Genomic DNA, 14,222 nt, shown 5'->3' with positions numbered 1-14,222 from the left:
ATTTTAAAATAAACAGAGGGGCACTGGGTAACAGCTAACTATAACAATCACCCAAAATAATCTGGGAACGACACTGTTGTGGAGACTAGCGACAGCAAACAAACGTGCGTTAACATTTTAGTTGAAATAGATGAGCATTAATGGTTTTGCCTGTAAAAATTAAAAGCTGGTATTAAATTAACCCCCTTGGTTTTCCATGGATTGGATATCTAGATACTGTCTAAAATCTTATGGGAAGTTTGTCCTTATATTTGAACCATATTACCTTTTTTTAGCGGGAACAGAGGATATTGATGTGTTTTCTGGCATTTTATCTCCGACTGGCCCCTGGAGCACTCCCCACCAGAAGGGCGTTTTGGCCAAGGAGATCTGTGCGCGTGATTCTTTCCATATGCCGCTGGCTCGTCCCATTCCCGTTCTGAGTGGAATGATGTAATCACAGTCACACATTGTGCAGAAGTAACACTTCAGTCAGACTCTCTGGTTTGGACAAAGCAGCGAAAAACTCTCTCCTTTGCTAAGCAAATCTTACAAACAAACGCCTTGGGAGTTCACAAATTCTGCACCCTTCTTGTAGCAAGAGAGATCATTGTTCTGATTTGCAATGGCCAGAAAGAGATTTCTCTGGGTTTGTTTTTGGGTTTTTTTGCACATAGTTGATGCCCCATTTTCAAAGACAAGTATGTTACCAATGTGCAGTAAGGTGTGGGGTTTAACAGCAATTCTGTGGGTTTCACAGGGCAGATAATTACTGTCAAGCACATGCAGACATTCCAGGGAAATAGCAGCAACGCAGGAGAAGCTAACGGGAGGCTTTGGAATAACAAATCTGTGACCTTTCTGCTGCTTTCTTATAAAGTAGCAATCATGTAGCCTTCTCTTAGTCACTGCTTATTAAAAAGTATTGGAGCATCCTATAGGACCCTTGCTGTTAGTATCCAGATAGTGCTAGATGTTGAACAATACAGATTACAAGGTAAAAATAGATATGTGTAAATAATTAAACATGTGGATGATAATTCAACTAAAATAAATTCATATATGCCAAGTTGAAATAAACCAAGTCTCTGTGCTGACACCAGAAATTTATAACAGCTGTTTGACTCCCACTTGTCAACTAGCAATCACATTCAAAGAAAACTTAGGGGGCTTTGTAAGACTGTGGAATAAAAGTTAGTATAAAAGAAGCTTGGAGGATGCTGATCTGCTGTCTCCTACAGAGAGGAAGAAAAAGAAAAGGAAGAGTAGGAGGATGAAATTGATATCTGGAATATATGTTATGTTAGTAAGTGAAATATCAAACCCTTATGCTGTTTTTATCTTCTACATAGGTAGTGTTTAAAAATAGAAATTGCCCATGTCTATGAAATTAAATGGCTAGCTGGATTTTGGAGAGCTTCTTTGATATCTAAATTGATATAGAAGATAAATTGGTGCTGACGTTCTGTGGTAGCTACTGGGAGCTCACTTTGTGGCATGACTGGTATAAAAATTTGCTAAAACAAGAGCTAGAGGCAATCTCCTAAAAAATAACATAATTAAAATGTCTGCTAAACATGACACTGAGAACAACTGAAACAGAGTCAGTTCTAGTTTATTAATGTGTCAACACAGAAGCATCATAAAAGCAAACCCTGTGTGCAAAGGACTCTCTTGTGATCAAAGCCAAAAATGAGATTAGATCTGAAAGAAGCTTTAGAAGCATCAGAATGATGATTATAGACCTCTGAGGAAACAGAGGGAAAGAGGTTAAAAAGTGGTTTAAGATTTTTAAGGAACTAAAGTCTACTTTCCTCCCCATAGCACCTAAGCAGTACAACTTAAAACATCTGTCTGTATGTTGCCTTTTTTTCCCATAATGACATGAATGTAGCCTTTTACATTTAACCACTCCTTTGTCTTTCTTCCTGTCAACTGAGCTGCAATGAACACAAGCATGTGAGATTGGCTGCTGTGAACAATGACTGGTAAAGAGAGAGGGGCAAACCTGTTTTACCTTAGACACCAGAAACATAAATCATCAGTTTTTCAAGTGTGTTTTTTAACTTTTTTGTTTTTGCAAAGGACCAAGCACTAAAGTTGGGCAGATAATGGGTTTTTGCTTTGGCAGCCAAACAGAAAAATGTGAGAAGGGTAAAAGCTGAGAGGTTGGGTTTTTTACAATGAGTCTTCCTTTTTTTTTCCCAAAATGACAATTGTAGAGAATTGCTCCATTTATTAAGAAAATATTCCACTTGATTAAAAAAAAAAAAAAAACAAAACTTTGTTTTGGAGACTTTGTAAGAAAAATATTTAAGATTTGGTCTGGTTTCTAAAATAAACGTTGGTGGTCTCATTCCCCTTGAAAGGTGTTCTCCCTCTTGATAGGTATGCCTTGTCTAACCATGGAAGAATATTTCTCTTTCTTGTCTGGTGGGAGGTTTAAAGCTGTATCTTTTTCCCTCAGAAGTGGGTCAGGACAATAGCAAGAGTGCCAAGGCATTGGCTGTGGCATTGGGGAAGACTGTACAGTTGCACAAACTATCAAGAGGTCACTTGGCCCCATTGTGTGCCTCGTTTACATCCACACTTGACATTTTGTGTGCATTAAACTCACCCATGCTCATAGCTGGCTACCACATCTGAGTTAGATGGCATCAAAATGCGCTACAGGGCTGTCTTAGAACTAATTTTCACCTCTAAGCTATTAGAAGAGAGTTCTCACTCATTTCCTTTGCATGCAGCTAGTGAGATTGGAATTTCACTGTACGGGCATCCTTCCTTCAATCTCCTCCTCCAGGACTTACTCTGTAGAGATTTGTCATGGGAAAGTTTGGAGCATTAAAAATCAGGATGTGGATTACTTGTATAGTGCATGTGCTTAATGGATGTGCTTAATTCTTCATTTTGCATGCACTGATACCATGTTAGTTGTTGACCTAGAGGCCAAAAATCAGATCTCACACTGCTTGGAAGGGTATTCTGTATCTCAGATTAAATAGGGTTATTTTCCTACTTACTTCAATTTGTTTTTAAGAACAGGATACACAGTGAAGGACAGATGAGTCTAAATATCCTACAGGTCATGATCAAGGAACTCACTTGAGCAGCAGACTTTGATTTAAATCCTGCCTTGAACTGACCATATAGTGGTTTTTCCCTCTTGGCTTGTATTTCTGAGAGAAATGCTAATAGAATCGTAGAAACAGACTTGTTTGCGTTGGAAGGGACATTAGAGATCCTCCAGTTCCAAAACCCCTGCTCTGGGTGGGGGCAACTTGGACTAGACAAGGTTGCTGAAAGCCCCAGCCAGCCAAGCCTTGAACACTTTCAGGTTTGGGGTATCCACAACTTCTCTGGGCAGCCTGTGCCAGTGCCTCACCACCCTCACAGTCAAGAGTTTCTTTATAATTCTTAATCTCCTTTTTGAGTTTAAAACCTTTTCCCCATGTCTAATCATTATCTGCCCATGCAAAACCCTTCTTTTTCATATGTCCCCCTTTAGGTACTAGAAGGTTTCTGTAATGTCTCCCTGGTGACTTTGGGCTGAGCAACCCCATCTCTCTCAGCCTGCCTGCATAGGAGAGGTGCTCCAGCCATCTGAGAATCATTCTGGCTTCCTCTGGACACACTCCAGCAGGTCCATGTCCTTCCTTTGTTGAGGAGCCCAAGCAGTTTGCAGCACTCCAGGTGGGGTCTCACCAGGGCAGAGTGGAGGAGTAGAATCCCCTCCCTCGCCCTGCTGGCCACGCTGCTTTTGATGAGCCCAGAACAATTGGCTTCCTGGGCTGCAGGTGCACATCACTGGGTCATGTCCAGTTTTCATCCACCAGAACCCCAAATCCACCTTTGTAGGGCTGTTCTCAGTGAATTCTTCTCCCAGTCTGAAATCATGCCTGGGACTGCCCCATCCCAGGTGACCCTGCTTTCAGTAAGGAAGTATTTATTTGGTAGTGAATAGTGAGATATTAAAGAAACACATTTCTACTAAGAGAAGAGACAGTGGTTGCATCAGGAATGTTGTCAAGAAATTGAGAGGTTGTAGTGACCTTGGCTTTGTTGGTGATACTGGTTTTTACTTTCCATCCAAAAGTTTATGCAAATGGTATACTTTTTTAGAGCTTGGAATTACATTTAATGAAGGTGCTGTGTATACACAGAACAAATGCAGTGCATGCATGATGGTTCTTGGTGCCATCAATTGGTCAGTGGAAAACAGGGTCTTAATCCCCCTCTTCATATTCATTGTTCATTGTAGAAGGTGACAAATCTAAAACACATAAACCACATCACACCATGCTAAAATTCTCAACACATGTAGGAAAACCATACTACTTATTCCTAATTCCAGCCTTATTATCCATGATCTCTTTATTTCTCCAGTTTCTTCATGGAGGATTTATATAAAACTCTAAATGTAACAAAAATGTTTTATAGAACACGGATGAACACAAATTTTAAGAACACCCCAGGCATGTATTTATCCTGTGCCATTCACAGGATTTGTGCAGACAGCAGATTTTTGTACAGAACAATGCATATGGCTTTGGATATTTATGGAGTTTGATCATGAGGTAGCAAACCTTTTCAGCACTTTTTGCTCTTTCAAAATCTTCTCAAGATTCCAGATAGGCACCTCTTCCAAATATACCTATACCTACAGATAAAGGTATGTAAATGCACAAAGGTACTGTAGGGGTGCCTTTATATTTTAGAATTTAAAATATATTTTAGAATTTTTAAACAGTTGCCTGTGCTCAAAGTTCATATGTCTGCAATTAAGTAGCTGTTCTGTATTAAAAAAAAATTATAAATATTTTTATTTACTTTGGATTTGTTTGTTTGCTTTTGTAACATCTGATGCCTTTTAAGGCTGGCAAGGCTAATGCAGCCTTTAGGTAGAGGTTACTTGCTGTCTTCAGACTCAGTTAATTGTGAAGCTGAAGTTCACACTCTCTGATGTTCTGCTTTAGTCTTGAGTGGCTTAGAAAGTGTCTTGTTGTAAAGGGCAAACTGTGGGCTTTTTTTGACCTATCTTTGTATAAATACATACCACTTTTAGGAGTTAATAGTTAGCCCTGAAAACACTTTATTCACTTGCATTCAGTGCATGCCTCTGGCTCTGTGCTTTCCCCCAGTTTATCAGCCAGGCTATTTACCAAGTCTGACACTGGGAGATGCATTTTAAAAACGAGAACATCATTTAGATACAAAACCATGTAATGTCTGCTACTTGATCATTCTTCTTGTGAATCAGTTTTAACATGGTTGGTGTACATTGCTTGATTCCCTTGAAACTAAGTTAAGGGGAGTAGCAATGATTTATAGCAGCTAAAGAGTTGTTTCTTCAGAGGAGCTTCACCTTAAGAACAGATGTTAGCTGTGGGTTTGTGTGTTTAGAAATTAGGATCTTTAAATCATCATCTTTAATTTTCTCTATTCCTTGTGTGAATCTCCTCTGTGAAATTTTATACAAGACTTAACTGTACAGAAGTGCACTATGAGGGCAGTTACGACAAAATTGCTTGTCTAACCCAAGCGGGGTAACTGTGTCAGTATGTATGATAAGGGTGCCTTACATAAGGGTTTTCACACTGAAAGGCTGTAGGGTTTGTTTTGGGGGTTTTTTCTTTGTTGTTTTTTTTTTTTTTTAAATTTTTTCTTTCCTGAAGAGATCAGGAGCCTAAATGCAGTTATAACTTCTCAATTTATCACCTCCCATGTAGAAGACTGTTTTCTGTTTTGTCAGAAGCAGTGTCATGGAGACTATTATATGCTCTTACACTGTAGAATTTGATGAGGTATTCTATTAGAAACTAAACATCAAGTTAGCATACACCTTAACAGTGAAAGTTACAGTAAATCCGTTCCACTGGCAAATCCCATTTTAAATTTAGTCAGGTAAAGATCAGGTATAGGCACAATAGGTTTAAGCAGACTCTAATCAGGAGCTTGTGTGTTGTTAAAAGGATACTTAACTTTGAATTAAATATTTTTAATTAGCTGAAATTCTTTCATTGGACTTTTCTTCCACCCTAATGTATTGTTTAGCCTCAAACTCTTTGTAATTGTTCCAAGCAGATGCCTTAAAAGGGAAATTTCCTGTACCTATTTGAACTCTGATTTCTGAATATGCAAAGGTTTAATGAAACTAAAAATATCTTGGAAATTAGAATTCATGATATAGCTGATCAAAGGAATTTTTCTGTGTCAAAGGATTCCTGACTGAAATTATGATGCCAGTGTTGCATATAGTTGGCATAGAGTGTAATTTTAGTTTTATGCATAGGATCAACATTTTAATAGCCCTTTCAATTATAAGGAAAGATGAAGAAGCAGAAATAAGAATTAATTGAGATTGACAAATAACCAGACAACTCAGATTGATGTATTTAATTTAAATCTGTGAGACAAATATTTAATTTAAAAGAAGGAAAAAAGAATGTTTAACTGCACTGCAAGCAGAATATGGAATCAAAGCTGAGAGAAGGTGAACAGTTAAAACTGTTGGAAATTCATCTGATCTAAAAGCATACAAATAGTTTCCTTGCATGACAGTATGAATGTGCCAAACTTGAGTTCTTCCAATGATTTAAATTTGTTGAAATAAAAATGAAAGGTTTTTTTTTGTTTTTACTTGCACATGATACCTTTTGCCATCATTGCAGTGCCTTAGGCTGATGCTCATAATTTCCACATGCTTTATTAATGCATTTGGAATGCCAATAAATGCTTCTGTAGCAGAATTTTTTTGGTTTTATCTTACTCTTTGGGGATTATTTTTCTCATCTGTTCACACTGCTGCTTACACAAGTGAAGATGAAATCATATTTGTTGAGTCATAAAGGAGTTGAAACTGGAATGTGTGTGCCTTCAGGAGCACAGCACTATTTCTACTGATGGCAGTAGGACACTCACCTCAACAATTTTAATTCACTTCTGTAATAAAGATAGATTGCAAAAAAAGTGAAAGAGGAGAACATGAAAGCTGCTGATGATTTTTCAGTTTATAAAAGTTAACTTTCACTATGTATTCCTTTACATTTTCTTTTCTGTAGAACCATGGGCTGGAAGTATTGTAAGTACTGCAAAACTAAAGTTATTGATACACAATGTATGCTTGATTTAAGAGGAATCTTTGCTCCGTACCACCTATATTACGAATGTTGTTGGTAAAAATGTAGTATTTTGCAAAGTGCAGTGTAATCATTGGACACAAGCCAGTAGTTCCTAGAAAATAATTTCTGAGTATTGACAGCATTTTACCTCTTTTCTTTCTTATCATTAAAAAACCCCAGTGTTTATTAAGAATGTTAATTCAAGCTGTAGTAAAAGTAAATTTCTTCTTTTCTACTTCTGTCCTTGAATGCATTTGGGACATGAAAAAACAGTGCAGTGAGTTGTTTTATTATACTTGCTGTAAAGACAGTTTTAGTCTCATAGGCACCATTTATCATCAACTGACTCCTTCAGAAAAGAAAAAAGATTTGTTACAGGAGGTTGGAGGAATATAAACCATGACATATTACTTTAACAAAAATTATATGAATCTTTCTTCAGATGAATAGATTCTATTTCTGTAGAATCAGTATTCTGCTCATCTTTCTCCTAGCAAAACCCAGAATATTTCAAACATTTTTCTAATATTTAGCAACTTAATCTTAATCCTTTTTTCTAATATTTAGCAACTTAAAATTTATGAGTTTTGAAGATTAATGCTGTCCATACTTAGGATAGGAGAAAATAGTTTAGAGACTTGGTAAGTAGCTTACTACTGTGTTAAAATTCAACACAAATCATCTGACTTTGGAGACTTTAAGTCATATACATATCACAGTAGAGTAAGGGGGAAAACTTAAGTAGGTGAAACTCAATTAATTGTTATATTTATTTATTGACAGGCTAGTGAAGGATGCCCCCTGGGATGAAGTCCCTCTTGCTCACTCCTTGGTTGGTTTTGCCACTGCTTATGACTTCTTGTACAGCTACCTTAGCAAGATTCAGCAGGAGAGATTTCTTGAAGTAATTGCCAATGCCTCGGGATACATGTACGAGACATCATACAGACGTGGATGGGGCTTCCAGTACCTCCACAACCACCAGCCTACCAACTGTGTGGCCCTGCTGGCTGGAAGCCTGGTTCTGATGAATCAAGGTATGTGCTAAGCCATCAGAATGTTTTTCCTAAAGTCCATCAACTCAAATCTGCCACTTACACAGCAAAGTTCAGGATTTGATAAAAATGCTTCTTAGTGTATAGCAGTACTGGGTTTGCTCCTTTGCTGCTTAGTAAAATTTAATTTACTGAATAGAACAAATGCCTGTGGGCAGATATACATGTGTGAGTATAAAAGTTCAGTTTTCTAAGTGATTCTGAAATTCTTACCTCACATTTTATAAGAGTTAAAAATTCCCTTGTGTGCAGTTTGTCCAGTCCTGATTTCATGGACAGTGTCTTTCAGAGTAGATCATCAATGTAGAATGATGCTTGGTCTCCTGACACAAAGCAATGTGAAAGTCAGCAGTCAGACAACAGGATAGCCTGGAATTTCATCCAAGACTTCTGTCCTTTCACCTGGGGGAGCTGCAAAAGTGTAATTTTATCCACCCAAGTGCCACAGCTTTGGACTTTTCTTCCCAACAGCCTATCTATGGAGATATGCAAGGCTTTACTTTTTTCCCTCTGAACTCTGCTATTGCACCCCACAACCAACATTTGTGCTTGGTTTCCTCTTCTTCTTTGCTTCGGGGGCATAAAACCATCCTTCCCATTTCCAAGGTGAATACCCTGGCCAGTAGCTTTTGCCTGCTCTGTCAAGGGGCTGTCCCTGTCACAGAGTGAGAGAGAGAAGGCAGGTAAGCAATCCTGACTTTAAACCCCAGAGGTACTTCAGCTGAGAGATGGAAGTCATGGAGCCAGCTCCTGCTTTTATAGAAATGAATCTACATTTCATCAGGTGATTATTTTATATGTGCTAGAAGTATTTTGAAAACATGATTCCCAGTGGAATTACTTACATACTGCAAGTCAAGAAAAATCTAATTTCTGGATGCTGATGAGCAGCCAAGCTGCTCAGCCCTGCCAAACAGAGGCACATCTGCACATCACTGGAGCTTTCAAGTGCCCAAAGAAATGTGACAAAAAACTGTGGCACCTGCTGTGTTTGGAGGGTCATTTTTTGCTAAGTGCCTGTCAAAACAAACACACTGACTGATGTGTATATGTTGAAAAGCATCAAGAGTATGTGTGGAAGTTATTCCCTATCCTCCTGTCTTGCCTTCCACAAATTGAAGACTGAAGTCATGTTTATTCAGTGGGTTTGCTAAATTTCACATAATTCCATCCTTCCCTAAGCCTTTGTTGGTGCAGAAAGCTGACATTCTGCAAGATGATTCTGCTTTTCATTAAGGTATAGACCATAAGTATGCCTTGTGAAAAACAATGAAAACATCACAAAGCTGGGCAATATTTTTTTCACCAAAGTGATGGTGTTTGGGGGGAGGAGGAAGGGAAAAAGCAGGAAACTAATGAATTCTTGAGAAATTTGAAAATAGTAGTATTTCAAATGAAAATAGATCAAAACAGACTGTATATTTCTAAATGAAAAAGCTGTCATTTTGATATAGAGAAACTTTATTTTTTTCAAACAAATAGCAGCTTATATGAGGTTTTTCTGTTAGTCTAAAATGAAAAAAAAGAATCCAATATGAAAGAAAATAATCTGAAGGAGAAAAAGAAAAGGAGGGAGAAAAGGAATGAACATATTATGCATCTGTATCAGATACGTAGCAATTGCAAATAATGTATCCCAATGTAGACCTTTCTCACAGAGGGTTTAAATTCCAACTAGTAAGTTTAAACACAATTCAGCTATTGAAGCTTGTAGAGACTAAACAGCCCATTTAAAAGAATGTAAATGTTGCCAAAGGAATGAAAAATGAAACTAATTGAAGTTAATTCTAGGCACGTGCATATGGCGAAGTCTTTGCACTTAGACACTCTGATGTTCAAAATAGAAACTTGAGTAAGGCCTTGATAGATATAGATAGCTGGCTTATACACTGCTAAATTTAGGTGAGATTTTTTTTTCTGGTTTGTCATGTAGCCTGACAGGGTGTTGGGTGTTTTAATTTTTTCATTTCAATGTATTACTGTTCTTTTAGTGTACTACAAGTGTAGTGTTATAGCATAGATATACCTGAAGTAAACAGAACAGAATGCATTACAGTGGTAAAGGCACTGTGCTGAACCATAGCAAATCACATTCTTGCAGCAGTCAAAAATTAGCTTCCCTTTTATGTCACAAGGGAAAACAGGAGTGGAAACATTCAGGATTTTATTCTGACAGACCACTGTGCTGCCAACTCCATGAAGAGTAATGAAAGAGTGTCTTAATAGCTGGGAGTGAAGTGGAAGTAAGTAGTACCACTGCCGCTGTTGCTCCGGCCTTCCCCGTCACAGCTTTCCCTTCAGTCTCTGTTAACTGAGCAGGATTTGGCAGCCTTGACTGGTAGGATGCCTGAATTACTCATCACTCTGCTGAGCAAAAATACAGTGTTGTTGGCAATGGGATGAAACACTCTGAGAAACAGGACTGAATGTAGTTCCTACTCCCTTAGCCTGGCATGTGCTTCATTCAGCAGGCACTGCTTCACCATGTAGTGAGGTGTAACATGTGCCAGCTGGGCTTTGCTATAGGATGGAACTAAGTCTGGTTCAATCTGTGTCCAGACACTTTGAACTGGGAGAGAACACTAAGCTGCCATGTAGAAGCACAAGGCAGTTGACATTTGTTTAGTCCTACCTCTCTTGCTACTCAACCCAAAAAGCCTTTCCTCTGCTGGGTTCCATGTGCTGACTTCTGCTGGAGACCCTCCTGCTTGTACTTACTGAAAGCAGACTGGCACTGAGAAGGTTTCTTGTGACCTCTTCCCAGGTCTTGATTTGTGTAGAGCAGACCAAAACAGTAAAATCTCTAGGCTGAGAATTTATCTGCTTGGAAGATTAATTTTATTCTGGAATTGAGGAATCTACTTTTGGAATTACCCATGCAAAGCTCTTCCAAAATAGCTTTTATTTGGATAACCCTTTAGGTTGTACAAAAAACTGAAAATATAAGTAGAACAGAGCAGGTCTTAAAATAGAGCATGAGTTAGCTCATCGTCATATCAGTTAACTGCAGCTCAAATGTGAACTTTTTTACCATGCTGGTGATCCTGCCAGTGAAAAATGACTGATCAGAATTGTTGCATTATAGGAGCCCTCTAGTGGGGCCATTGGTTTGTTTTCATACAGCTTTAATTTGAAATGCAATAAATAGTCTTGGTTTGGATCTTCCCTTTTTTGCATGTCCTGAATGTGTTCAGGAAATTTTCTTTTTAACTTGTAAAGCGTAGCCCCATGTTATTAGCAAAAAGTGTTTGATAGATTTTGCCATGCTCATGTGACCTTGCTTTGCTGTATTTAAATACAGAATTTTATTTTTCACCTTAGTACAGGGATGCTGCAGCAGTAGGTTGTATTATTGACCCCTGGACTGCAGATTCCTTGCTGGGAAGGACCCCACAGTAGGAATACAGACAACACCATCTGTGAACTGTTGTTGTGTTGTAATTAGTTTTGCCACTGTCATTTTCTTTCAGGCTACCTTCAGGAAGCTTACTTATGGACCAAGCAAGTGTTGGCAATCATGGAGAAGTCAGTAGTCCTGCTGCAAGAGGTCACAGATGGCTCCCTCTATGAAGGGGTGGCTTATGGCAGCTACACAACCAGATCACTGTTTCAGTACATGTTTCTTGTCCAAAGGCATTTTGACATCAATCACTTCAGCCACCCCTGGCTCAAGCAGCACTTTGCATTTATGTACAGGACTGTCCTACCAGGTAGGTCCTTTAGGTGAATGAAGATGAATCTCTTTATTTTTGAAGCAGCAATAAATTTCATACTTTAAATAGGCCATTTTAAAATAGCACTCTACTTGGATATTTTTCAAAATAACCACTTCCTTGGATTTTACCTTCAACAGTTTCCAAAATAGTAACATCCTTGTTTATCACTGCTTCTAAATGAGTGACACTTTCCACTAGCACAGATTGCTTAAAGACCCATCTAACCTAGCCTTGGACACTGCCAGGAGTGGAGCATCCACAGGTTCACAACCTGCTCACGTGCCTCACTATTCCCACAGGAAAGAACCTCTTCCTCATATCTAATCTAGCTCTACCCTCTTTCAATTTAAAGCTGTTACCCCTTGCTTATTTGCAGGACACTTCATTAGGAACTTACACTGCTCAAATTCCAGGTTAAAAAAAATTTAGATAACTCTCTTAGATCCCCAGATCTACCCATGTATGTAAGGGGGGATGAATGCAGCTTTGGTATGCCAGCACAGGCACATAAGGAATTGTGCTCACTCCATGTGAGATCTCAGGCATCCTTTGGGAAGAGGTTCCTAAGAGCAAAATGAACTCACACTGATGGTTTCAGGGTGAAGCTGATTATCTTGTTCTTTGGGGGCACCTCTGGTTTATTCCTTTGCAGAGTACAGATTCGCATAAAAACATGAAAGCTGTAAAGAGAAAGTTACTTTTGCCAGATTTGAGTGAGGAGAGGAAGTGGATTGCATCTTACATTTTGTGTAGTACTTTGGCTGTCTGTAACCCAAAGCCAAAGAAAAAGGTGAATATTCAAGCTGGCTGCAGCAGAAGGAAACCACTCCTGTGTAACCTATTTACGGCTCATTTACAAGCAGGTCTATAAACTTCTGAGAAGGCTGCCTCTGTTTGCACCGCTTGGCTTCACTGGCATGCTCTTCAAAAGCATCTTTGTGTGCTTATTTGTTCTTTCTCCTTCTCGCTTTTCCCCAAGGGTTCCAGAGAACTGTGGCCATTGCAGATTCCAACTATAACTGGTTCTACGGGCCGGAGAGCCAGCTGGTGTTTCTCGACAAGTTTGTCATGCGCAACGGCAGTGGGAACTGGCTGGCAGAGCAGATCAGAAGGAACCGAGTAGTGGAGGGCCCAGGCACACCATCCAAAGGGCAGAGGTGGTGCACTCTCCACACTGAATTTCTCTGGTATGAACGGGAATGAGTGGGCTCAAAAGGAACCTGGCAGCTGTTTGCTGTTAGTGATAATTCATTATCTTTAGATGTGCACCGTAGAGGCCAGGCTCAGGCTGTCCGTGTGCCACCCAGGGTCATGAGGCACAGAAGGACTTCTTCATTTAGCCCAGGTTGCCACAGGGAACACCCTGGTCTTGTCCTCCATCTGTTTTTATGGTTTCTTTCCACTGTCTATTGCTTTCATAGAATATAGGCCATTCCAAAGGAACTGAAAATTTACCTGTATGTAGTCTTTGTTTAATTTGGTCTATTCTAATGGGGTTTAATCCTGTTGTGTTCTTTTATGATGAATTAGGTGAATGTTTAAAGCATAGTTTTCATTCAAAAGTTCTGTAAAACAGTATAAACTTTCTTTTAAAAGCTAAATAATCCAAGCAGCAAGGCTACTGTTAACAGGATTTGCACACTAATTAGCAAGTTATGCTTGGAAAAAATGCCATGCTAAATGGATATTTTCCCATGTAATTTACAGTTATGCTAACTTCTATGTCAATCTTCTTAAAGTAAGAAATTAAAAGGCTCAAGAAGCTTTAGATCCACATATGAATTCCCTTCATTTGTGGAGGTAACAAGTATGTTTTTGAGGTAGCGCTCTCTCTCTCTTGCAAGAAAAATCTTATTGAATATCTGTTGGTTTGCACTTATGATGTGCACATTAGAGTGCATCTTTTTTAGGCTCCAAGCAGCCTTCATCTTGTTACTTGCAAAATGCAGAATCTCTCCTCTACAACCTCATCCCATCACTGTTTTCTCCTGTGTCTCCATGGAAATTCTGGGACTGTCTAGGGCCTGACAGAAGCCCCTGGTTCATTGTAAGAATAAATCTGATTCTGGAACTGTCTAACAGAAATAGGCTTAATATGGTTTTGTTTATTTTAGTTGCCTAAAAACAATGCCAGAAGATTAAGTTTTGTTTTGGATTTTTGTTGTTATAACGCCCATAACAGATAAAATTGTAATAATTTTAACCTTTTCTGGAATCAAGGCTTCTTTTTAAACAAAATGTCTTATGTCTTACAGTTCATACAAGAAATACCTTGAAAATTTTTCTTCAGCCTAGCTTGGAGAAAGAAATTAGCATACATTAACTGATACAAATAATAAATATTCATCCTTTAG

General features: G+C 38.7%; 1 protein-coding gene across 5 annotated transcripts in view; it reads left to right on the top strand.

The window, feature by feature from the left end:
- DSE (dermatan sulfate epimerase) overlaps window positions 1-14,222 on the top strand; it is a 34,499-nt gene that overhangs the window by 16,722 nt on the left and 3,555 nt on the right. For 4 of the 5 annotated variants that reach the window (XM_050971968.1, XM_030236155.2, XM_009092793.4 and 1 more), the window contains 3 exons: window positions 7,881-8,134; window positions 11,623-11,862; window positions 12,848-13,055. In XM_050971968.1, the coding sequence (XP_050827925.1) occupies window positions 7,881-8,134; window positions 11,623-11,862; window positions 12,848-13,055 (702 nt within the window). Of the gene's footprint in view, window positions 1-7,880; window positions 8,135-11,622; window positions 11,863-12,847; window positions 13,056-14,222 lie in introns of those variants that run through there. The other variant, XM_050971969.1, reaches the window with a different exon arrangement.

Source organism: Serinus canaria, chromosome 3 (genome assembly GCF_022539315.1).
Source record: "Serinus canaria isolate serCan28SL12 chromosome 3, serCan2020, whole genome shotgun sequence".
NCBI lineage: Eukaryota > Metazoa > Chordata > Aves > Passeriformes > Fringillidae > Serinus > Serinus canaria.
The sequence above is the reverse complement of the archived record's forward strand: the minus strand, read 5'-3'. Positions and strand labels throughout refer to the sequence as shown.